Source organism: Antedon mediterranea, chromosome 10 (assembly GCF_964355755.1).
Source record: "Antedon mediterranea chromosome 10, ecAntMedi1.1, whole genome shotgun sequence".
NCBI classification, from domain to species: Eukaryota; Metazoa; Echinodermata; class Crinoidea; order Comatulida; family Antedonidae; genus Antedon; species Antedon mediterranea.
The window spans coordinates 15,860,962-15,888,828 of NC_092679.1; the positions used below are offsets into that span (position 1 = coordinate 15,860,962).

General features: G+C 31.7%; 1 protein-coding gene across 6 annotated transcripts in view; it reads right to left on the reverse strand.

The window, feature by feature from the left end:
• The window catches only part of LOC140060149 (signal-induced proliferation-associated 1-like protein 2), a 99,441-nt gene that overhangs the window by 18,297 nt on the left and 53,277 nt on the right, over positions 1-27,867 (reverse strand). The window contains exons 12-25 of one of the 6 annotated variants that reach the window (XM_072106239.1): positions 24,988-25,029; positions 22,425-22,570; positions 21,296-21,407; positions 20,745-20,882; positions 19,808-19,923; positions 16,760-16,887; positions 15,646-16,095; positions 14,911-14,999; positions 13,804-14,420; positions 12,082-12,223; positions 4,316-4,499; positions 3,781-3,807; positions 2,818-2,880; positions 731-844 (exon numbers count right to left, since the gene is read on the reverse strand). In XM_072106239.1, the coding sequence (XP_071962340.1) occupies positions 731-844; positions 2,818-2,880; positions 3,781-3,807; positions 4,316-4,499; positions 12,082-12,223; positions 13,804-14,420; positions 14,911-14,999; positions 15,646-16,095; positions 16,760-16,887; positions 19,808-19,923; positions 20,745-20,882; positions 21,296-21,407; positions 22,425-22,570; positions 24,988-25,029 (2,368 nt within the window). Of the gene's footprint in view, positions 1-730; positions 845-2,817; positions 2,881-3,780; positions 3,808-4,315; positions 4,500-12,081; positions 12,224-13,803; positions 14,421-14,910; positions 15,000-15,645; positions 16,096-16,759; positions 16,888-19,807; positions 19,924-20,744; positions 20,883-21,295; positions 21,408-22,424; positions 22,574-24,987; positions 25,030-27,867 lie in introns of all 6 variants that reach the window. The other 5 variants (XM_072106238.1, XM_072106241.1, XM_072106240.1 and 2 more) reach the window with 5 other exon arrangements.

Consider the following 27,867-nt stretch of genomic DNA (forward strand, 5'->3'; position numbering starts at 1 on the left):
ATTACCTCAATTGAATTTAAAGTCTATTGACTATGGCCGTATGCTTTCGTTTGAGATGATGCATTTGAACATTTTTAAGATATGAATGTGGAAGAACAACAAAACAACATCGACAAAAGATGTTGGCGTTTTACTTTCTATTGTATAGAGAGCTTGCGATTTGCCACAAGCGAAGACAGAGGACCAAACTATGTCATGTTAGTTCATTGTGCGCATGTCAGAATATTGGGACGTGTTTCTTCACTCCTTACTTCGACACAGGTTTGATGGTTTCAGCGATACATCTACAACTGATGACACATCAATTGACCTAACTTAGGTTGGTTCTTGGTCCTCACAAATCGAAAAGTTCCCTATTATCTACACAAGTGGTTCCAATATGGCACAGTACCTCTTTAATGGTGAATTAAGTCATGAATAGCCAAACTTGGGAGCTATGATAGAGACAAGGGTTAGGGCAGAGGCTGACAATAACATAAATATTTGTTTTGGTCTTATTTTCTTGTGTTCTGCCTTTTGCTTTATTTAATAAAAGTGGTTGAAAAAAAACATATCACAATAGTGGGAATAGTCAGTAGCTATAGAAGATTAGAACAATATGTATTACAGGTACTCAACTCAAGAGAATATGTTGTGTGTGTCCTTTAAGAATTTATAAATGGCCACGGAGAAAGCTGTTCAGGTTCAGTTAGACCACTTCTAAATAGTTCAGCTTTCCTCTACCACTTACCTTCAAAAGCTCTACTTGCTGTAGCTACAAGATTTTGCCAATCTAAATGCGAAGCATTGTCTGGGAGAGGGAAGACAGCTGGAGTTGAACCAGTTTGACTTACTGAGTCCGAATCTGAAAAAGGAAAGCAAAAGGTGTTATTATTTGAAAATAATCTTTTTGATATCTCTTTTCACTTACACAATTCCCAATTACCAATCAACGTTTATAACCGAGTATAATCCCATGCTCGAATATAATCACACCCCTTATTTAATAATGCAATCCGAGTGTAGTCCCACCCACAAATCTATGCCAACTTTCCAAGGGTACATAATGGCACTGAATGTACTGAGTAAATCCAGACACTAGACCAAAATCAAGATTGAACCAGAACCCTAGAATTAGTCTGTCTAACCATGATGCTATAGTGTGGTTTTAGATAGGAATCTAAGACTACCCAGTCCAAAAAGTGAATTTATCAGATGAATAATTTTGTTTTATCTATTTGTATTTTATCAAAAGATGACCAGTGAAAGAGAAAATTAACTTTAATAGAACATTAGATCTTAAGCTCTGTCTACACTATAACTAGTTCGACAAAAAAAGTGTTATGTGCCCAAATATGGTAGTGACATGCCCAAATATGGTAGTGATATGACATCATTATGTCCATATATGGGCACATCACATTTTTTTGTCACATAAAGTGTGATAGTGTCGACAGAGCTTCATGTATTTCTATACCTCAATCAGAATGTTACGAACCATAATATAAGTGAGAAATTACACAAAACAGTATAGCCAACAGGCAAATGGGGAAAAACCTGTTATTCTTAAAATGTGTGTAAATCTACCACAATTTAATATTGTTATATTTAAAATCTGTTATATTTTGATCTGATTGGCATTTTCAGGAAGTCATATCAGGCTTTTCACAAATCATGAAAAAAATCAACATTATAAAAACAAAATTAAGGTTATTATTTTAAAATATCAATAATAAAACAAAATGCACTTTAGTAGGAAATCATTTTGTAGTTGATGCACCCACTTGGGTGTTTTGCTGCACATTATGTTAGTCACTAAACATGTGACTGATCATGTGATGATCCAATCCATGTGACATCTTATATTTTTGTTATTATTGTCAAATTTAGAACACCGGGAATGAAAAAAGACGAAAGAAAAAGATTTTACCATATGCGACATAGAAGCATCAGAAGTAGAGTTTGTTGGAGTTTTCAAAGCAATTTTGGATCAACAATTATAAGTTGACATGCATGTGTGTATGTAAATGGTATTAGTTGGTTGAAACAGGGATGTCATTTTTACCCCTTCCTGGTTGAAATATTGTTGAGGGGAATACATTAAAACAACCTTTATGCTTGGTGGAAGAATATTAGCTTACAACATTTATAAGACCCCAGGAGTGCACAATTCGTTGAAGCAAACAAGTAGAACAGAGATCAAGGATGTACAATGTAGAGCTGATACTCAAAGCAGAAGAAAAAATCAATTGTTAACAATCAAAGTTTTTATTGCGTTCCAATCAATTCCGGAAAAAAAAAGAGTTAAAATCAACAGCACACATATTTCTATGAAACTGTGCGTTAATTTGAGTTGCGGTCAGCTGCTTAGAGCGCTTATGTCAACACAGTTGAGTTAAGTTACGTGTCGACATGAGCTGGGAGGGTTGCTAACAGAACAGGAGTTAAATTTAGTAAGGAGAATCGCAGGCACTATAAGGAAAGTATTTGAGGTAGACTCATGGCTAAATGAGTAGAAACAAGTCTGTTGTTAATTAGGACTTTAAGATTATGAAAGGTGACGAACATAAAATGTTTAAAAAATAAATAAAAAGAGCAGAAAACAGCAATTTAGGTAAAAAAGCATCTGCAGACAAGCATAAAGCACACAAATTAATTTAAAATAAAAATGATCTATTAATAGAAACTTAATTCAACACAGATTTTAGATACACCCATACGTCAATCATTAGACAGGTGTCAAAACTGATTAGAATAAATCAAGGGGGTTCATGCAAATAAGTCAAAACACCCAACCACAACATGCTATGTGACAGTGCGGGCAAAATGCTATATTACTTTCTGCAAAAGGCGACAATCGGCAAAAATTTAAACTTTCATTGATGATAATTTTGGCAATATCTGTAAAGTAAAATGGAGATTTACTCAGCAATTGAAAATCTAAAAATTGTGTATTAAAAAAATCATAAAATAAAAGTTTTATCCACTGATAATAGTCAATTAGATCCCATTGGAAAAAAAGAGTTTTATATACAAAAACAAGATTTATTTTTGAAAAATCGTTAATTTAGAGTTTAAAAAGTGTTTACAAATTATAGATTTTTAGGAAATAACCCAGTGAAAGTTTTAAGCAAATATCTACACAGCATACATCTATGAAACATTGAATGTATATTTGTATAAAATAGCAAAATGAATGGAGGATATGAAGTGAAAATAAAGCAAACAAATAAAAGAAAGCAATCCCTACAAATGGAATTGATTTATATAAAAAATTAAGTAAAATTGAATACTAAAAGTCAAAATAAAATAAATAGCTTCTATTTTTTATCCAGCAAATGTAATAAATGTAGGAAATTTATCAATGAAATGGAAAAAAAAAATCACTAAAGCTACCCTCATTTGGTAAACCCTAGACTATTATTATTCACTTTCCCGTGAAATAAACGTGGGACAATATAACACTAAGGCTATTAAAGGGACAGTCCTATTAAAGGGACAAGCCTATTAAAGGAACAGTCCTATTAAGGGGACAACCCTATTAAAGGGACAAGCCTAAGCCTATTAAAGGGACAAGCCTATTAAAGGGACAGTCCTATTAAAGGGACACTTTGTTTGGTCTACTATTCTACTGTATATGATGTTTAAAATTGGCAAATGTTCTTTAATGAGTAATTATCTAAAAATGGGTTTCAGGGTAAAAAAACCCAAAAAAATGTGTTGCGATGAAGAGATAATGGTCCAAAATGGAAAACACCAAGCATCTGTGACAAACGAGTGACACACATCACAGATACGTACTTTGTTTCTGCCGCTGTAGACGACGCACTTTAGTTAATAAGAGAAGGAACAAAAATTCTTGTTAATTTGTGAGTGTAAATATCTAGTTTGGTGTTACCCCTTTACTAAAGCATGCATGCAGTTAAAGTAAAAACACCTTCAATATTATACAAATATTGCAAAAGTCAGAGTGCGTTAGTGGAGATGCGGCGCACTCCAGGGTATTTTTTTTAATAATGGTGCATGTTGCACAACATTGTGAATAACCGAAAGTGCGTCGCATCTCCATTAACGCACAAACTTAGACTTGTGCATTATGTTTCATTATCGCACTCTTTTATGCCATGATTTTTTATGAATACCTGCTACCAAGATAGAGAAAATGAACGTCTTCCAAACTGGGAATTTGTCTGACTGCACAATACTCGGATGGAGAATTGAAATAAATAAATATAGTTTAACCAATGCAGTATAAAGCAATTTTGCTATAAGCGGTATATTTTCCCAATCATATGTTTTATAACATATTTATTCTGTGTAGTGTTGTTTAACATACCTCGTACAAGTGCAGGGAAGGCCTGACTGAACATGGACTCGTTTCCTTGTTCTCCGTGCTCTCCTAACCGTTTGTAGGGTCCACCGCCTGCAGCAATGCTTTCATCAGAGAGTGTTCGTTGAAGACTTGACCACGTTTGGTTATTTGCTTTACCGGGGTATGTCGCAAGGGATTGTGGTGTTTGCTACAAAAACAAGTAAAATAGTAATGTTTTAAACAAATATTTTTTGCTTATTTAGCATAAAAATGCTTTATATCAGCTTTCGGAAGAGTTTTTTGATTGTCCCTAGTATATTAATTAGAAATAAATAAATGGATAACATATGAATGAATATTAATGAATAAATTGAATACCCGATTAAGCCTACATACATTAATAAATATTTTAGCAATTTATCTTGGCTATTTGGCTACTGATAACTAGTGGTGAGTGATATCCCTTTTAACTGTCTACACTATCAAACTAGTTTGACAAAAAAGTGTGATGTGCCCAAATATGGTAGTGATATAGCTAAATATTGTAGTGATATGACATCACATTTTTTTGTAACATAGTTTGATAGTGTAGACAGAGCTTAGCTGAAGTTTAACATAATAAAAAAAATTATAAACAAATAATCTTAATTGATGAATAAACCTATTGAATGAATAAATAGACAAAATAAAATATTTAAAAATTGAATAGTAATTATAAAGTTTCCTCTTTACATCTAAATGGATTTACATCCTGGTTAGGCTACAACCCACAAATCTCTGTTGTCGTGTTTATTTCCTAACAAACAAATAAAAACAAACATTTTGCAGACAACTTTCATAATTAAATTTTAAAAATAAATAAGTTTTCATAAACAAATCCAGAAAGAGAATATGTTCTGATTAAATCTACGTATTTGTGGACAAAATTACTAATTGTTGTTAATTAAATCAATCAACATTCTTTCCATTTTCCATGAATTCAGTACAAAATAAAACATAGCTTTCTATTATTTTAATTATTCCTTCCGAATTGAATCATTATTATCAAATTTATCATTTCGCTAACTTTCCTTATGGAGAAGTAAAAACGAAACCAGTTTTATCGGAGTAAGATAAGTATCTAAGAAGTAATGTAATCGACACTAAATGTATATCTGAAACATACTGTACCCTCGATATTGCCCAAATGATAAAGTGGATGTAACAGCCTATGTAAGGTTAATGTCTAGAAAATGCTATTTTAAAGTTTGTCTTATTAGATTGAAATACTGTGAGATAAGATGAATGAAAGTTAAGCCGCCAATAGCAGATTGTATCAATAGTTGTAGGAAATTATTCGTTAGTGCTAATAAACGTTAAGAAACAAACGCTAGTATTAAATAATGTTAAGTTTGTGATTGAAATGTGCGTTAATTTGTTTAGTAAAATTGTAAATGTTAACCATAAAACATAATATATATACTTATAATATTGTTAAAGATGTATAGTCCCCCAAAAACATGAAAACAAAATTACATCGGCCATTTTGTAGTTTTGATAAAGTTAATCACTTCCAAAGAAAAAAAAAAATAATAAAATTATGTTTTCACTTATAAAAAAAAAATAAACTGTTAAATTCAACCGAAAAACCATTGGCTGGCAGCCAATTTAACTAGCCAATTTAACTATTTATTTGCTAAAAAATGTTATCAGATGATTAATATAGGTAATATAACTTGAATATTATATATATATCAGATTTTTATTTTCATGCTATAGAAAAAATTATCCACTGTATATCCACCATCTTTTTTCACCATCTAGGGAGTCATCAGACATGTTATTACATTAGGTTAACTATCTAACTACTGGAAAAAAGTCTTTCTGGTTTTTATGGAAGAATTTTGCCAAATTTTGTATTTGACCATATTAAGGGAAATTCATGTTTTTTTGTCTCGATTTCTGTTACAAATATTTGATTTATGTACAATTAACCAAATATTATATTTAAAATTCATGCCTGTACCTGATCTTTAAATTACAGTTTTCCAGGAAATTATCATTTTTTTTCCAGATCCAATTTTTAGTCAAAGTGAATAATATTATGTAACATTAAAATGGCATATTCAACAAAACAAATGTTAAACTATTTTTTCAGGGGGAAAGGTCAAGTTCGGCACAGAGACTAGTCTTCTAGAAAGATATTCTAGGTTCTGTGAAATGCATCTAATACATGTAGACCTGTGGTTTAGTCATTCTTTACCTCAAACAATTACACATACAGTAGAACCTCTGGACCAACAAAGTATATAAACATCTATTTCCCTTCATTTGTTTCACAGGAGATCTTTCCCTTAAAGGCCCATTTACACTAGGACGATAACGATCGACGATAAATAAACAAATATGCATTGCTCATACATAAAACAAAAGAAATCTAAAAAGTTTTTATTCTAGGACTATTCAGGAACCATCTATGCTTCCTTTGATGATACTTTCAGACGTCCAATCAAATGACGTCATGATTAGTAAGAACAATAATATCGTGACAAATACAACGATATTTTTTGTTTATTGATCATGACGTCATTTGATTGGATTTAAAAAAAATATTATTTTCTTAAAGACAGCATAAATAAGTATTCTATAATTCTAGAACGAAAACCTTTCTAAATTATTTTGTTTTATATAAGAAAAATGCATACTTATCTATTTATCGTCGATCGTTATCGTCCTAGTGTAAATGGGCCTTAAGAGGGGTGTCCGAACGAAGATGTTCTATTATGATGTTATACCTGATTCAAACATACAACACAAATGTAACAAAATTGTTATACGAGTATGTACCTGAATAATCTTACCGAGTTACAATACTTTCACACGCTAGTTTTTTAAGGTGTAATATAATCAGCGTAAAAGCACATCAGAAAGATATGCGCGTATAACACTGTGTAACATTACTGAGGCCTGTAAAGATTACTTCAATCCGACATTTGACACAGATGTAACACAGAAACGCTTTCACACGTTCACACTAATGTAACAATTTGTTACAATATGTTACATTGTGAATGAGTTTATCATCTGTGAATCAGGTATTACAACGCAATAAAGGATCTCGTTTATGATGACAACGAGTCTATCTTAAGGTGTTGTATGAAATCCTCAGGGATTACATTATCAATTAATGTTTAAAATTAATGAGGCCTCTGAGCCGTGTCAGCATTATTAAAAGGCAAAACACGCAGTCATCATATTACAGAAAATTGCAGGAAACGAATTATAACAGATTACCTACCATAAAATTGTTTTGACATTTGAGGGTCTAATATAATAACATAATTGATACCTATGTAATAAGGCAATAATTTTATAATAAACATCAACATTATTGACACTACATACCTAAACATTGAATGTTTTTGCACCTAAGATAATGACATCATCACCTACATGATTTTGTTTGTCATCCTCTAAATTGTTGACATCATAGTCTAAAATTGTCAACATCAGTTAGTTTTGAAAACATATAGTAGACCTGCTAAATACTATGAGGCCACTTATATCTTTAGCTTTGTACATTTTTACAGCCTTTTATTTGTGTCTTTTAATCTTTAAGCTTGGTTCCCACTAGAACGTAACGCAAGGACGTAAACGCAATGCAAGCGGGTTAACCAATGACAAGCGAAGTTATAGACAGTTAGCAATCACAAGCGAATAAGCCATCGCTTTTGATTGGTCAATTCACTTGCGTTGCGTTACGTCCTTGTGTTGCGTCGCTAGTGGGAACCACGCTTTAGGGATGTTTTGTGGCCTTAATTAGTACAGTAATTACTTGTCTATTTAGAACCAAATTTCATGTCTTAATTATTATTATTATTTATATCAATGCTATAAATAGAAAGTAAAAATAACCACAGATTTTAATGAGTATCGTTTAAAAAAATTGGGAGTTTTGGCGGATTCTATGTCCAGGAGATGTTCAATGAAAAGTTATAAGTTGTGGAAAGGCTTTTAATACTAAATTCTGTTCTCTTTTCAATATATAAAATCACTTTTCCTAAATTAATTTCGCAACTAGTTAAATATTGTTATTACTTCACAACCTAAAACATCAATAATAACCTAACAATTACAAACTATATAATCCTAGTACTGTTATCAAAATAATTATAACATTTCCAGACGTCCATATACACTAATTATTATATCAATAATAATGAAATGTTTGTCTGAAAATTGACAATAAACTCATATGGGAATGCACGATTTCCAAAACTGTTTATTTTTGTGATACAATACTTGGAACTAGTCTTCCCCAAACTATTGGTTTACACGCAAGTTTCAATTAGACAATTTATTAATAGAAACACCGTATCAAGTTTGTATGCCAAAGAAACAAACTGTAATGTCAAATTTTAATATCTTTTTAAATTGTTTATTTTTGTCTTCTTGAAATACGTCAGATTTCAAAATGATATAATTATAATAAAATTAAATTTAACAAACAGTTTTCTTTTGTAAGATATTATATTTAGAAAATGCTTTTGTATAACTGATGGACTTTACAGTGGTGACGTAAGCCGTTTCTTAAATAAAAATTTTGCAATATTCCTGTTCTTGGATAGCTTTCGATTTTCGATGATCTGAGACCTAACGTTATGTTAATTCATTGTGAGCTCATAGGAATATGGGGATGTGCTTCCTTACTGAAATCCTCAATGAAGTTTTGGCGGATTCTATGTCAGGTGATGACCAAAGGCACAATATGTGTACAGTAGGTTCTACTAGATTGTTGCCAATTGAAACCTCCTTCTTATGTTAGCCTGGGAAAGTAATATCGACACGAATATTCTTTGACTAAAGCTCTGTTTACACTATCAAACTTTATGTGACATAATAGGGAGATATGTAGTGATTTACTATCCAAAATTTCTACAAAAGTACCTATATACTCTAGTTTCGGAGATGAAAGAGGAATGGGTTGGTAATAGAGGAGTTGTGGTGTGCTCGATGTAAAAGTTTAAAAAAATTATTTTGATCTGTGTAGTGCGAGTTGGTTAAAAACATAAAAATAGTCAAAATTATAATTTTTCATGCCACACTAAATTGGCACCATTTAAATTTGTAATTAATTTCATGCAAATTTACATTGAAATGCTCTGAGCAAAGCATGCGCTTTCTTGGCTATTTTCAAGCCTAATTATGTATTGAGTAATTTTTCTCTAGTGTTTTCCCAAAACAATAAGTTCAGGACACTATCTCTCCAGTGGGAATCATATATGGGATGAGGTTAACCAGCAGAACTTATAAATAAATTAATTAAAAATATAAAATATTGTGAAAATAATTAAAGCTCTATCAAACTAGCACTAGTATCAAAAAAGTGTGATGTGCCCAAATATGATAGTAATATACCCAAATATGGTAGTGATATGACATCATCATGTCCATATATGGGCACATCACATTTTTTTTCACATAAAGTTTGATAGTGTAGACAGAGCTTAAGACTGATGGTACTCATACAATTATAACACAATACAACCAATAAGGGCTAAACACCACAGGATGGTCATATTTCATAGAGGTATGAAAATAACTATGACTATTCTATTTTGGAAAAGGAAATTAGAATGAGTAATATTACTAATAATAGGTAATTAGATTAAGTACTATTATTTTTTCAAAGACATAATCCATGGAATTAATAAATAGCTTTCAAAGTTTAATTTTCAAACTGTCTGATGTGACTGTGGGAAAAATGTAAGTTTGTCAGTAATGTTGTTTAGAAGTATTACAGATATTTTCTCCCTGAGAAAATGTTGTTTACATTATTTTGTTGAATATGCCATTTTATCACAAATGGTTATTCATTTTGACCAAAAAATGGATCAAGAAAAACAAATTATTTACCTGAAAAAACTGTAATTTAAAGCAAAAAAATAGTCAAATTGGCTGCCTATTATTTGTCTAACATTAAAACAATAATAATTATTTGTTTTATTATTTGTAATAATTAAACACACATGCTAGACCTGGGGGACAAAATCATCTTTTTTAGATGGGATGTCCCCATCAGCAGTGATGGGGACAGGTATATTATATTATATTAGAAAAGTAGAATAATGACAACAATGTGTTTGGAATTTCTTGTTTCTAGTTGGAATAATAAATCAGTTGTTAAAAAAATGTTAGTGAAAGTAAATTAAAATCAAAATTAAAGAAAAGTTAATAAATGAAATATAAAAAAAAAAAAAACAAACAAAATTAGTAGTAATACAAATTAATAATATGTATTGATTAAACAAAATATGAAATGATCAAAAAAAATTTTAAAATAGTAAGTTTAGTAGACACCAAAAATAATATTGAAGTAAACCATGTACAGGTATGCATAAATATTGGGGTAAAACAACAGTTATCATAAGTTTACTTTTACCTCAAAAATAATAAATGAATGAAAATCTTTCAGAACAAAATTAAATAGATAAAGATTAATTAGTAAGTACAATGAGAATGAAAAGCTCTGAAACTCTGAGTGTCTTTTTTTTAAATAAAAAATTCTACTTATTCTTATTGAAAGAATTTTATTTCTTGCAAATTAAAGGTTTGATTGCATAGAGTACTGGTCGAATTGATTAAAAATTCTGAACCCCCAACGACCTCGTTTTTAAAACGCGGGATAAATGTGAAACTGTCTGTTTAATTGTGGCTAATTGCAAAGATTACAATCTGTTATCTTGTTGTATTCAATGTGATACTGTTAATAGTTTTATAATTAAATTAACAACAATTTGTTGACACTGCCTACACAGCTACCTGACCTCAATATCTCCATCCTCCATGGCTTGTTGCATTTTTAGTGAAAGGGTAACATTGCCAGGAAATCCTGTGATGTTCGACCCAATATGTCAGAAAGGCAACATGATGTATGTATAAAGCTCTGTCTACACTATCAAACTTTATGTGACAAAAACATGTGATGTGATGTGGACATGATGATGTCATATCACTACTATATTTGGGCACATCACATTTTTCATTTGTCAAACTAGTTTGATAGTGTAGAAAGAGCTTTACACAGGTGAGTAATCGCATGGAAAAAAAAAATTAATATTTATTTTTCCTTTATCTTTTAGCTTACATAAAGGTGGGTCACTTTAAAATAATCAGACATTGCCAGGATATCATATACTGTTTACCCAATTTTGTCAGACAGGGAAAACTAGGTTTTTAAACAAAATATGGCTGAAGTGATTACCCAATTTGTCAGATGGATTGAAAGTAGATGTTGAATTTCATTTTAATGAAAAGTTCAGACATTTTCAGGAAATCCTGTGATGTTCTACCTAATTTGTTAGACAGGTTAAAACTATGAGTTTTAGACAATAAATTAGAAATTTATTTGAAAGTTCAGAAATTTCCAGGAAATCATGTGATATTTTACCCAATACAACAGGAGATTGGATAACATGAGGTGTTGATAGTGTACATGCAATGTGCAAGCCATGCTTTTTTAAAATAGCATTTCACAAGTAAAGACTACTGAATGAAGGAAAAATATAGCAGGTTTTGCTAGCAGTTTTATTTTAAATGACAGCATATTTGCATTTTTACTTTGATATAAAAACTGATTTTCAGAGCTTTTCATTTGTGCAGTGCAATGACGGGTTAATTACCAATGCAGGTGAGAATGCAACAAGCGTTTGGCGGAATTGAAATGAGCATGTGCGGATTGGTGGTCGGGGGGGTTGAGGTGAACATGAGTTAGTGGAGCAAAATGAGGACCCTTCACTTTCTGGTTCTACCTCGCTGTCCAGTTCATTGGTGCTTAGCAGCTTCCGTAGATCCTCTTGTAGCGATGAAGCCGGTTTGGTAGGTTTTGTAACGCCCGGTCTGAGGCGACTGGACAGTGACTCATTTGACGATTGCTTGGGATCAAGAATTTTCCTGTATAGAAACAAAAATAAATAATTAAGGTTAATTATTGTATAACAGAGATTTTATTACAATATGATTTAACACAGCAATCAACCCTATTCAGTTGACCTGCGTATTAAGTGGACACTTTTTTTTATTCCCGAAGGTGTCCCATTAATAGGGTTTCCACTGTATATAAACTATCCTAATAATTAAATACAGGTAACTCTCCCAATATCGGACACCTTTGAGCTGGTCTATTATATCCTGTTTTTAATGGTAAACAATGAATTTGGGACATTTTGGAACTCGAGAAAAGCCTTGTTTTGGGAGAGTTTCCGGTTTCTAGAGAGTCCAGTATTGGGAGAGTTACCTGTATACTTTAAATTCCTCGGTACATACAAATATTTATATATGAAACTTTAAAGCACAACTGTCATCACCTGCTTCCAATTAAACTCATTAAATGAAAAACGTCAGCTGTCTTTTTATGTTTAGTTAATTAGTTCTGATAAATCTAAGGCGCACATGGCAAGATGACAAAGCAATAAATGATCAAAAAATGATCAAAAAATGATCCAAAAATGATGTTTAGAATTTCAGGTTTCAGGAAAAAGAAAGATTATTTATAAACAATTTATTCTGTATTAAGATTAGTACTAAATTAGGAAATAATAATACAAGAATATTAAGAACACATAATAAACTATTAATAAGAACAATAACAAAATAAGAATAAAAACCAATTGAAAGAATCACAATAATAACAATAAAAGCAGAAACAACAATGACAAAAAAATAACATAATTGAAAAAATCACAATAAAACTAACAAGAACAATACTAAAAGAATAACAATAATTGAAAACATTACAATAATGAAAATAACTATTAATAAGAACAATAACAAAAAAATTAAACAAATTGAAAGAATCACAATAATAACAATCAAACCAGGAACAACAATGACAAAAAAATAACATAATGGAAAAAATCACAGTAAAACTAAGAACAATAACAAAAGAATAACAATAATTTAAAACATCACAATAATGAAAATAAAACTATTAATAAGATCAATAACAAAAGAGTAATAACAACAAACAACAATAAGACAAAGAATAATAATAAAATAAACATAATGGTTCCGAAACGTCGATCTTCTTGTTTTTTGTCATTAAATGTTATTGTAAAGTTATAAAGTAAGCGTCTTTAATATGTAAAGAATGTTAACAATAATAACATGATTACCAAAAAGTACAATGAAACATAAAAAATCAGGTCATTCACATGTGACATTAAAAATTCGGAAACGTTAATTTTGTCTACAAAATCCTACTTTGAAAAGTTTGAAAACAGTGTTTCTAATTCATAATTATCACATTGCGTGTGTTCTAGTTCTTTGTGTAATTTCTATTTTAAAAGGTAAGGTAGATCCTGAAGATAAAGTGTTGTACAGTTTTGTTGTGTTGTACAGTCAAAGGTCAACCAAAGATCAACAATAATTGACCTAATGATGTTCTTCAACTCTTTTGTTGTACATGGTGAAAGTGTTTTTAAAAAGGGGTCTACTGTACTTTGTATACAATTAAATTAATCTTATCTGTGTACCTTCTAGCCTGCCTTGGACTGTTAGCATCACTTAGGCTGCTGTTTGATGAATAGTTGGCGCCATTTCCTCTAACACGCTGCGAGCTGTACTCCCTTGCTCCACGCATCGGGCTGCCTCTGCTTTCTGGGCTGCGTGGGCGTACCCTACGAGGCATTGCAGGGCTTCTGTTAGGAGACTGATTTCCTTGCCGACGCGGGCGAAGACTGCCGCCAAGTTCGCGATGTCCTGATCCGCTTGATTGAGTTGAATGATCGCTAAGGTTTGAGTTACTAGGGATGTGTATACCATCATACGTGTTTGATCGAGGAATATCAAAAGTAAATTCCTGTCCAGTTCTTTGATATGATGGACTTTGACTTGGACTATACCTTTCCGGTGGTCCATAAGTCATTTGATCAAGGTACTCTCCGTGAAATCCTTGAGGATCTGGTAAAATTGGTGGACCACTGCCGTAGCCTTGATCAACTAGGCTATCTTTAGAAACAGTCATAGTACTATCCTGATATCCCGAATCGGCATGGTAACCATCTTCAATAGTATCGTCAGTTGTATCATACCATTTTTCCTCATTTACATTTGATGAAAAGGGGTCTCTACTTGAATGTTTTGGATTTCCCTGAAAATAAAGATAAGATAGTTGGTTGAGACCAACTTCTGGGGGAACGAAAGTACTGTTCTTTAAAAATTATATTTTTCAGGCACATGTGGCCAAGGATTATCCTATAGTAAATTAATCACTGTCCTATCAGATAGGTGGTAATTCTTCTGATACAGGGGATATTTTGTGAACCAGTTCACCAGATAACTCATACCGTTTTGAATGATGAACTTGGTTCTTTAAATTAGACAGGTTTCAACTATTTAAATTGAACCTATGGTTTATAGTCCTTATCCAAGAAGACGTGTTCCACCACCCGAACTAGGAGTGAGTAAGCCTCAAACCCATGCCAGTATTGTTGGCTTTTTAGGTACAGTAAATGCCCTGCCTTAACCGCTCCATCATTTGACTCGCCGTTTTAAAACGTTCAATAGAACCACAACTATTAGTACAGTACAATACATTTCTATTAACATATACTTAGACAAATAATCTGCCATCTTCCTACCTGCACAGCTGTATTTCCCATTCTGTATTTCTTGGTATTGCTGTACGGTGATTCACCTCTACTCTGATTAAAATTTGTTGGTGTTATTGCTGAAATTTAAGACAAATAAAAATAATGGAACATCCCACGTGCATTCTAAATAAATAAAAAAACTAGGAAAAAAAATACTAAATGTACCCATGTTCAAAGAGAGGCAGACATAGACATGTAGTGGTACAATCAAATTCTACCCTACCATATTACTGCCGATGTCATGGATATATTGTGCTGAGAGGAGGTGGGTGGAGACACCCACATTCAAAGTCTTACACACATCCTAAAGCTTATTTTAAGGCATTGCACCCATTCTAATTTGAACACAGTTCCCACACAATAAAACCAATACATTTTTTCCCACCCACTCTTTTTAACACCAGCCCCTAGACATCTCTATCTATATCCCTAAGATATCATAATTTGAAATATAATTTTTCTAAATTTTGTATTGTATATACAAATTATTTGTTATAACTTTTAAATATTCTCTGTACTTTATTCTCCTGTATTTTAAATTGCAGTGTACAAACAAAGATTTTCTGATTTTTATTTTCATATGAATTAGACCAATAATAAAAGATGAGATGATAACAAATATTTAGTAAAAAGCCAGTGTTCGGTAGTACCTGGTACAAATTCAACACAATCTTTTGAAAAATAAAATGCCAATATCATTATATACAGTCTTTCTAAACTAACCTTCCATCTCCGATTCATCTTTTGATGACCTATGCCGATGATTTACCGCATCTGATTGTCTATATTGTTTGTTATTATTTGTTTCTGTTTGTCTGTAAGACCTGTTGGACTCCCTACTCCCACGATGCTCCATTAGGTTCCGATTCACTTCCTCTCTTGACATCCTCTCCAGACTACCAAGCCCAGAGCTGTCGGACCCCTGCTGGTTACGCTGCAACTCTATCGAGACTTGCCGGAGATGCTTTGCTTCAATATCGTCGATAGCAAGACCTGTTCGAGCGTTGTCCAACTGCTCGTAGTCACTAGATGTAATCTTGGGTGGTGGCGGTTGTTGGTCGTTTGGTTGGATTGATTGGTTGTCGGTTGGCCGTGACCACTGTGGGGTGCTACGTGGAGCACCGTTTGAAAGAACGACTGGAGTAGTTGGTGTCCTGCCATGCCTTCCATAATCTACAAAATGATAAATATAGTAACAGTTAAACAATAAAATAATTTAAATACAAGGCCAACAGCGATTAAGTCGCGTGCTACAATGCATAGTGATACCGGACTGACAGACAGACCGACCGACAGACCGACATAGTGAACTATAGAGTCGCTTCCATGCGACTAAAAATGTTTTAATTGAGATAAAATGGCTAAGTGGTTACAACTAATTATAGGTCCTCCATTAAATTTATAGTTCTTCTGGTAGAAAAAACAAATTGGGGAGCATTTGATTTCCAAAGACTGACAACCTAACTAGGTCAGATCGTCGGCCGTCACCTGGACATAGAAACCATCAAAACTGTGTGGGGAGCAAGGACATACCTTTCTAATATTATTAACGAATTACCATACAAATCGAAAGCTCTCTAATATGAATGAAGTGTATATTTTTCTGTGTGAACTTTAGAAAAGATTTTAATTTTAAAAGTTGCTACAGAACATGTCTAGTTAATTTTGTCTCTACAGAATAATAATAATAATAAGATTTATAGAGCGTACATATCCACAAAGTGCTCAAGGCGCTTGTGAAAACCATGAAAAATGGCGCACGATTTACCCAAACAATACTATCAATCATTATTCTCAAATTATATATCATATCATTTATCATATTAAAAAACCATACCTTTATCTTTGTTTCTAATGCCAGTACCAGCAGAATGCGATCGTAGTTTGCTCGAGTCTCTGCGGTTTATAGTTCTTCCAGTCCTAATAGCACCCTCAGTTGGCACATAATCCGACGAGATCAGGCCTCTGAAATATGAAGATGGTACTGATGGTTATTTCAGATTTCTAATAGGGATTCTTTTTAGAGCAAAAGGCAAATTATTTTAAAATGACAATGATGTGGGTATCAGTGGCATAACACTAAAACATGCATGGATTCATTTTAGGGTGAGTTGTGTATTTAATAAAAAAACAATTCAGGCTGTTTTGAAAAAAAATTGACAAGGTTAAAATTGTATATACTGTAAATATGTCTTGTTTAAATCCGCAAACATTGAAAATTGTGGGTACATTTGAATATTAAAATTCTTAATTCCACTCCAAGCAAAATCAAGAATTCACATGAAAATAAATGAATTGATAATTATATATATATGTTGTTAATGTGTAAATTATGTATTTTATTTTTAAGGTTAATAACTAAATAATAAAATTTGCCTTGATAAAGGTTAAGTATTAAATCTGAAAGCTCGGCATTCCTTTTCTAGCTGTTTTACTTTATCATTTTATTTTAGCTTTTTGCTTATTTTATTTGTATCTCCATTGAGATCCAGCCAGTGATACCCACAAAATAGTCATTTTTGATGATGATACCTATAACTGAGTGTAATTTGGTTGGCCATAAAGAACAGCTTTTTTTAAAACTAATAAGGCTACACTGTAGTTGAAATAGAACTATTAGAGTAATAATAGAAATATTATTTCTATGATTGCAAATTAATTACTTTTCTATCTTTAAATCAATGTGTACAAAATATAAATTATGAAGTTTGGGTTCTTAATAATACAGGAAATAGTAAAGTGACAAATATAATTGATGATGATTGAGAGAACAACGTAGAACTGAAGTGAGTAATATAAATGATTGATAAGAAGGGAGTATGCAGTACAAGAAGTTGATGGTTACGAGCGTATTAAATATATCTGAATAAGTTGCTGATGGACAAAGGCACAGGATTGATTGTATAGCTGCGTAGGTAGCTATTATAATTCAGCTATCATTATATGATAATATATCTACGGATAGACCTACTAGCTATAACTTAAAGTAGCATACATCTATGAATAGGGCTATAAACAACAATTAAATAGCATACAGCTACAAATAGGGCTATAAGTATAAATAAATAGTATAGCTAAACTATCGGCTATAACAAAAAAAGCTGTCAGCATATAGCCTACAATATAACTACAATCATATCTACGGATAGTGCTATAGGCTATAACTTAAAGTAGCATATATCTATGAATAGGGCTATTATCAGCAATATTTAAATAGCATACAGCTACAAATAGGGCTATCAGCCAGCTATAACTAAATAGTGTAGCTAAACCAGAGCTATCGGCTATAGCATATAAAGCTATCAGCATATAGCCTACAATATAACTACAATCTATGAATAGGACTATCAGCAATAATTGAATAGCATATAGCTACAAATAGGGCAGCTATAACTAAAATACAACTACAATCAAATGTATAGGTAGCTATATCATTTCAGCTAAGAAAAAAAACCCAATTTGATATCAACGTTAACCTACTGTACATAGTGTTATTACTGCACAATCAACTTTGGTAGCTAGTGTAACTACTATCCATTTCAACTTATGTTTTAGGCAGGCCCAATAAACACCATTTTACCAAGGAGGTACATTACATTTTTATAACTCCCTAGTTTTACATAAAATATGAATGCCATTCAAACACAAACTATCTAATAAACACTTTAACAGACCAAGTAGGTCAGTTATGTGGAAGAAATTGATAAAGACATGTGGACAACAACACGCAACTGATAATAATTAAAAGTGGCAACGTTGATAGGCGTAAGCACGCAAGATGAGTGATTTAGATAACAAACGAAGGAATGTACAAGTAAATGAGTGATAGCTGATCAAAGGAGATAATTAGTTAGAGGACACATTAGAAAATTGTATACAAATATTAATTTGTTATAGTGCAATAGACAGAATATTTTCATGAGTTGTCAGTTGGTCTGGTCTATTCAACACAGGGGTGTAAAATTTTAAAACTATTTCATCTTGAAAAAATTGTTGAATGCTAAATATGGCACTCGGAAATTCTGTAGTAGAGCTGTTTAATATACGGCTGACTCTACAGGTTGGATTTTGATCAAAAAATGGACGGGAAAAAAATGTGTTTACCTGAAAAATCGATAATTGAAAGCAAAAAATATTCAAATTGGCTGCCAGCCAATGATTTTTGGTTGATTTATCCCTTTTTTGTTACATTTGATTAACGTTATTAAAACTACAAAATAACCAAAAGTCTGATCTAATTTATCTTTATTTTTCTGGTTTTTTGGGGACAATACATCTTTTAAAGTTATTATTATGTGTGAGTATATGTTGAAATGGGTATATAGTACTAGAAGTTGAAAGTGGCAGAAGGTGTTTTAAAGATTTAAAATGAAAATTGGCATATATAATGAAACGTTGAAAAGGAAATGAAGAATGAGACTTATAAATCAATTAAGTCTAAGGCGAGGTTAGGTTCTTTGAAGTCCATCAGCCAATTAATATAGTTATCAAGCTGATATAACCTTTAACCTTATTTCCAAATATGGAATATAACTTGCAAGATTCATCTCAAAATTGTGTGCATGGTTTTTTTGTTTTGTAGATTTATTTATTTATTCAACTTTGTTTTACAGTCCATTACCTAATTAATAATAATAGAGTTTTCAAGATGATATAACCTTTAACCTTATTTCCAAATATGGAATATAACTTGCAAGATTCATCTCAAAATTGTGTGCATGGTTTTTTGTTTTGTGGATTTATTTATTTATTCAACTTTGTTTTTAAAAGGGCAGCTTTAATAGCTGTATTACAGCAATATAGCTGACTTAAAGAGGCCCTCATGTGGATACGAGTCTAAATGTTACTGTTAAATTTACATCGGACAAACAGACAGACTACGTACTTTCTCGGGCTTCCATCTTCATGCGCAGGAATAACAACCACCTTTACAGTTGCGGATGTCCTCAACAGGTCAATCATTTGATCATGGGTCAGGGTGCACACTGCAACTTTACATATCTGCAATTAAAACAACAATTATCAGACAAATTAATATTCATAATTTTTCTTTAATATTATAGTGTATTTACCAGGTTACTTGTAACATACGTGTATCCTGATAACGTGAACATATTACACTTTTTTTGAAGCTCTGTCTACACTATCAAACTTAATGTGACAAAAAAATGTGATGTGCCTATGATATATGGACATGATGTCATATCACTAGCATATTTCGGCATATCATCACCATATTTGGGAACATCACACTAGTCTGATTGTGTAGACAGAGCTTAAGATTAAAATTCATATAAAATTGTCAGGATTAGTAGGTCGTAAATGTTGTCAAATAATCGTGGAAGAAGACCAGAATAAAGTAAGTTTCTGATTTATTTTCAAATTTATTTGTTCTAAAATTACTGACACTTGTGTGAATACTGGACAAACCTAATTTGGTATTATCTTAAGCTTTGTCTACACTATCAAACTTTAAGGTGACGTGCCCATACATGGACACGATGATGTCATATTACTACCATATTTGGGCACATCACACTATTTTTGTTTGATAGCGTAGACAGAGTTTTATGCACAAAGAACATGAACATTTGTCTAACCCAGACAGTCATACAAAGATTGTACCTTTATCCCATTCGTATGTGTTATTAGTAATAGCTTGCATTTAATATAGTAACTGCTTGCTATAAAATGCTAGCTAATTGACTTCAGCTATATACTTGAATTGTTTAAGTTACTGAATCATGTTTCTCTCGTCACTTGCCAATGTGATGGCGTGCAGTATTGAATTATGATTCAATTAGATTATGGAGGTCATTTACCTCAACAAGTCGGCAGCTCTTCCTGAGACCGGCCGTCCACGCAAAGCCGTACTGGTCCACCTCTGCTACAACCCCTTGAAAATGAACGTGGAAGCCTAACTGGCCTAGACCATTCCGTCTTAATGTTACTTCATTAGTCTGCAAAATAATAACATCACATATTTTAGAATCATTTAAATTTCTTTATTTCTGTTTTTTTTATATCTAGTTTAAATTATAAATAATACCTCACAGACTCATCAATCTACAGTAGAACCTCTCTCTAGGAGGACATTTGACCATGAAATGGACACGGGAAATGTATGTAACACTACGGCCAACCTCTAGGCAGCAGACACCTCTAAGTAGCACACACCTCTATTCAAGGGACAGCCCTATTAAGGGAACATATTGCTGTTCCCAAATAGGGAATAACTGCTACTAGACAATGGATATAAAATCTTGATTTGATTATTTTACATACCAGTATTAATTGTAAGGCTGCATATTTTCTAAGGTTCAATTAAAAAACCCTAAATTTTTAGTTTAAATCAATGTTTTCTGTGACTGACCTCATGACCTTTAGAGACCATCATAAGTCTTTTAACGACTTCCTTGATCCCATCACCACCTTCGACAAGATGGAGTACTACACAGTCGCCATCGTTGAAGTACACTTTCAAACTGAAATAACATAAAAAGAGTAAACAGTGTAGCTTGGTGGTACTTTACTTGCTAATCCCAGGACCTAGGTTCAAATCCTGTCATTGGTCTAGTAGTGAAGCTCTGTCTAAACTATCAAACTAGTTTGTGATGTGCCCAAATATGGTAGTGATATGACATCATCATGTCCATATATGGGCACATCACCTTTTTTGTCACATAAAGTTTGGTAGTGTAGACAAAGCTTACAATTTTTTCATAGTAAAAAAAATGTCAGATGAAGACTTTGTACAGAAAAACGCATTTATTTGTCCTCTAATTTGCAGATTATATTTGCAGGCCCGTATAAGTAATAAATCTAAATATATTGGTCTTATATCAAAACTATCACAATAAAATGACAGGTGGAACAATATTTACATTTTATCTTCTTACTGACATTAAATTTTATGGAACTAAACAACACATTAAAATTTGTAGTCATTAGTCACAAACTAATATTTTCTCATTATCATATTCTAAGTAAGAATAACTATGAATACAAAGTAATATTATATTCATCATCTTCGAAAAATGTTTTCATCTGGTTTTTTTATATTAACTATCTGTATGTGATTGTTTACGATAAAGAATTCATAAATACATACATGTGCGACGTTTTTACTTGTTTTCAACAAATCTTCATCTGGCAATGACTAGATGAATGTAGTCATGAATGGTTTGAACGTAAAAAATTATATACAGATAGTTATATTCATTTTTTAAAAATTATTTATTTGTTCTTTCTTTAAACTGAAATACACTTTCAATACAAATGTACTGATTTCCAAAGTGGTTCAGTATTACACAAACATATAACAAAATCAAACACTAAAATTATGAAAACCAGAAAAAAAAGAAAAGAAATGTTTACAATTGTAAATGTAAAAAGGTTAATACATATGTTTCCTATTTTAAAAGTTGCAAGAGACATATTATGAAGTTCTGATTTTATTCATCATTTTAGATTTAAATGTAAGTAATTTTTATTAAACTTACCAGTTTCCATTGGCGGTCCAACCAATGACAGCCATGGATGGGATACTAAATATAGGCAGTTTACTGGAGAATTCCATCAACGTAAAAAGCTCAGTTGATATACCTAAGATACTATCCACAGGGTCAGACAAGCTGAAATCGCCAACCTGCTAAAAAAAATGGGAATTAATATTACAGAAGGAAAACATAGAACCATTGTAAAACAACATGGTTGTTTATTATAAATTATTTTTAGTTATGTATGTATTGTCCCCCCTATAATAATTAATCCCAACAAATTTTTGTTGAAATGCCATTTTAATGTAACATAATATTTGACCAAAAACTGAATCGAAAAAAAAATGTATTTATCTGAAAAAAACTGTAATTTAAAGCAAAAAAATTGTCAAATTGGCTGCCAGCCAGTGGGTTTTTGGTTGAATTTAACCATTTATTTTGTCAATAAGGTGAAAACATTTTTTTTTTCTATGGAAGTGATTAACTTTATTAAAACTACAAAATAACATATTCAAAGTCTGATTTAATTAATCTTCATTTTTCATGTTTTTGGAAGACATACATCTTTAAAGATGTATTTTCCCCCAAAAAAGATGAACAATTTGAAAAAAACTATTTTACCATTTTTTTGCTTTAAATTAGTTTTTCAGGTAAAATTTGTTTTTTTTCGATAAAAAAGTGAGTAACCATTTAATGTGACATTAAAATGACATTTTTAACTAAAACAATGTTTTTCAATTATTTTTTCTGGGGGACAATACAATTTAATATGTAGTAGTATTAATCTTGTTTATTTTAGTAGTCCCTGACAAATTCATTTTACCTTATGGTTTGTTGGCCAAATAAATAAATAAAATTATGTAGTTATATACTGTACAACAGTGTCCCAATTAAAAAAAATGAATTATAATACAAGTTTCAGTGAATAAACAGATCTCAGTAAGATCTGTTACATGCATAATATAAATATAATAATATGGTAGTCATAAAACAAGGCCAGTGATATAAAATTGAAGTGGTGAGGTTGCAAGCCAAGCGTGCAACTATGGCAGTGATTTGAAATATTGTGAACAATAATGCAGACCTTTGGAATTTTTGGAGAAATTTAAGTTTTTGAGAATCATGTTTACTGTAACACAAACAAGAATGCGTGAACACATTACAAATTAATATTTTATTTGATTGTTATGATTTTCTAATTTGCTTTGTTTTACTAGCCAACATTATCCTTTTCAGCAGATGGCTGCAAGTATGGTTTTGTAAAATGATTTTCTAAAATTCATGATGATGAAATTTAAAAAAATGAATATATCATAAAAATCAACACAAATACAAAGATGAGAAATTGACATGCACCAGTGAAATGTATTTTGACATAAAAACAGACTGACACAGACAAGTTAAATGTACATCCAGAGATATGAGGCCTTAGAAAACAGGTACAAGAAACTTCAGAAGTGGCACAGCATCTAAGCACCAACTGACCGTCATTTCGGTTTTCAGGTAATTCAAAATGATTGGTTGAGACCAACGCATAAAACAATTCAGCAATATGTTTTACTGATGTTCATTGTTATTTTGAAAAAAGACCAAATCGGTTTCAATTATATTTTTAAAATGGGAGGTTTCAATATGGTTCTAGCACGTGTTTGGTGGTGAAAACAATCTTTTTTACCTTTATTTGAATTTTGTGAATTATGTATTAAAAAAGAATAAAAAAAGAAAATGTTTCCATTTACGAATAATTAATAGTAGTAGTAATCATCACAAATCATTAAATTTACGACAATAAAAACGTAACACCTATATTGATATATAAAATTAACATTCACAATCACATCCAGTTATTCAGGCGCTAAAACTGTGCTAAAATTCTTGAGGGCAGCAAACAGTATATTTTGAATTGAAAAACATAAAACTGTACGCTGGTTAAATGCACATCCATATTTACCCTAATACAGTATGTTGATAATATTTAATTACATTTATTAGAAGAAAATGATAATCATCAACCTTGGTAGGAAGGGGATTGGGGAAGAACCTATTTACATTTCACATTTATTCCACATTTATTTAGTCATCAATTACAGTACATCATAATTACAGTACAACTGAGAACAGGGATCCTGCATAAAAAAGCTGTAGCTTCGTTTTTTTGTAGGACCCTTTTACATTTGAGCAAATACAGTATATACTGTATTAAGTTGATATAATAAATATTATTTAAATGTCATTTAAATTATTACTGCGTTCTTTAGGGAAACTTTTAAAATGTCATAGTGCCTTATTAACCATTCTGATATACTAACTAAAAAAAAAGCATCAAATTTGAATCTTAACAAGACAAACATAACAACAAAATAAAATAATAAATTGTTATTACCCTGCGTGACAATAAAAATAAATTACAAAATAAAATGATTAATAATAATATTAACATCCACTATCAACATGCAATGCAACTACCAAAACTATGAAACATAGCATTCATTAAAACTTTATTAAAAACAGTGGATGCAATGTGATGATTTAAAAAACTAAATTAAAGAGTCCATGTTCTAGTCACCTGATCATATTCTCCACCGGCCAATGGTGACCATTGATCAGCCTACAAGGGGTCAAAAGTCAAAGCAAAATAATTAACTGAAAACGTTTTGTGGTGTATTTCTTAGTGGTCTAATTTACCTACTATTTTAAGTGAGGTAAAAACACATGTTATTATTTATATTCTCGTAGCTAAGAGGTCCATGTTCTTCTCTGGTCTGCCCTGGAAATCAACTAACAAAATCTCTACATTTTTTGTCCGTTTTGTGTATTTGCTTTTATTTTATATTATAGATGTATGAAAATTTGCATGCCGAGTAAAAATTATCTATTTTTAAACCTATCTACTATACAGTATTTCTTTTCTCTGATCAGTCGAGCAGCAAAGTGCTCATTTAACCGTTAAAACGCTGTTTTTTAACTACGCAGGTCACTGAGCATCGCCAAGTTATAGTGACTTCCGGTTCGCTTTTCACTTCGCGGCAAGCATTTTGCATGGGAATACCCTTACAAATCTGCTGCAATTTCCACCATCCGGGTTAAATTATATCTTTCTATATTTGGAAATTGTTATTCCTAATATGGAAGATTATTCCTGCCACAAAATTTTGGTATAAAAAGCCCAGGAAATGACGACAGACCTTATTGAAGAAAAATGTGCAGATGGAGGTGTGCGTTGAGGTAGGCTACATGATTTATTTGTTTGGTTTCGTAGGGAATCCGGCACTTTTCTCATCAGCACGGAACCTTTATAAAAACTTAGTGGTTGGTTATTAGGTTATTAATCTATCTTTTCTGAAAGTTTAAGCTTGGTTCAGCTTGTGGGACGGATTCAATATCCGTTCAAAACTGGGGATATATTCTAAGCAGACTCCATCTTGGATTCGTATGTTTAGTACAGGCCGTGTGGTTGAGTAATTTCAATCCTTCAAAATCACTATGTGCAATCCGTTTTTAAACCAGTTAATATACCAAAATAGGTTATTAGTAGCTTTATTATTTTGGATTTGGTGCTAGTTTGGTAAATATTGCAATATAATTGTAGATTATTTGGTTGTAAAAAAATTTACCCAACTTGTATTATCTAGGCCTAGGCCTAGCCCATTAGACGGAAACCCAGTGCTATTTGTAGGGATAGAGAGGGCCGCAGGCTAGTTTTTAGTGGCATATCGCCGACTTATTATAATCAATGTGAAGCCATATTATGTTTAAAATGTTGAATTTATATCCACTGAATTATAGATATATATCGTCGGATATTTAAAGAAAGGCCTAGACCTTTCAATTTATTTAATTAATTTAGGACTATATTACGGGAAATGCTTTGCCAAAGAAAAGAAAATACGTTGTGGCTGTTGGAGGTTTGTAAATATATAATGACAATAATGTAGCCTAGGCTAGGAAGGACTGTAGGTAGGATGAGGTAATTTGGATGGTCGTACATAGTATGATATATATATACACAGGTGATCATGGCGACAAAATTTAGGATGACTAAAGTTGACATTAAAATTATTTAACTATGAATAGCTCATTATTGGTGTTTTTTTTTCTTTCAGGTTTCTAAGAATAAACTATCCGACTTGTGATTCATCTTGTGCTGCAAAAACAATGCTATTTTGATATTTGTAAATTGATGTACGCAACCGATGTCTTTAAAAATAAAAAAAAAATTAAAATTTTTATTATCGCGATGATTTAACTCGAATATTGACATATGTAACTTGATATTTTAGCCTGAGCAAGATAGTTTGATAGGCATATTTTACTTCGATGTAAACAAGATATTACATGTTATACTGTATGTAAAATACTTTTGTGTAAATAAAATTATTTAATGGTGGTTAATTTATTAACTTGTTAATTTGTTTGTTAGTTATAGTGTTATACTATTAGTATTAATTATTTAGTTAGTAACCAAAGTGGAGTGGATTCGTGGCAGTTGCAACTTGACTGTAATATGCATATATAATAATATGTACTTCTTCTTGGATAAAGTTAAAGGAAAATAAGCAATAATAAAAATTTAATATTTATTTTGCCATAAAGAAAGCAAAAACTAAACATACAGTACTATATGTACAGTAATACCATGGACCTATAGGTCCATGGTACATACTGTAGTATTGAGCACCAGTAGCAGAGACGTCTGGACAATCGAATATAATCGTTATCAGCTGTCTGGGTACCCAAGGCTAGTGCTAGAAAATGGCGAAAATTCGTGTATTCATTCGCCGTCAACGAAATGAATCCGGCACTTTTCTCATCAGAAGCAAATCAACAAATCCTTTTATCAGTTTGTTTTGATATATAATCTGGATAATATATATTGAAATGGCCTTGGTTCAAGCATGTTTAATAGGTAAAATCAGATTTTTTCCTACCTAGGCCCCTTAGCACTGCGGTACCCTACGCCGTGTGGGGGAACCGATCTCGGCAGTATTTCTTAAGTAGCCTATCTTTCGTAAACTCCTTTGTTGAATTTTATTAATATAAATTTAATTGTATGTACAGTATATGCTATTTAAATGTTATTGAAAATTTTTTTTGCTGCATTTTGTAATTCCGCACTACTTGCTTTATCGCGATTCCAAGATGGCGGCAATTCAAATTTTGATTTGGTAATAATTCGCGAGGTCAACCACTTTGCTGCCCTACTGTGATGTATAAAGATTTTCTCAAAATAACATCAGAATATAGGATATTCATTTAAGGAAATATTTGCTGATCCGTTATTTCACAAACTGGATGCATTCAATTTAATCAATGGATTATCAATCCAAACTTAAACAAACGCTTTAATCAAATTTGACTTAATCAAGACTATTTAATTTCATAGGAAATTTATACTTTACTTAAAAACCCATTGACAAAGTTTGGCAAGGTTCAGCTGATTTTTTTT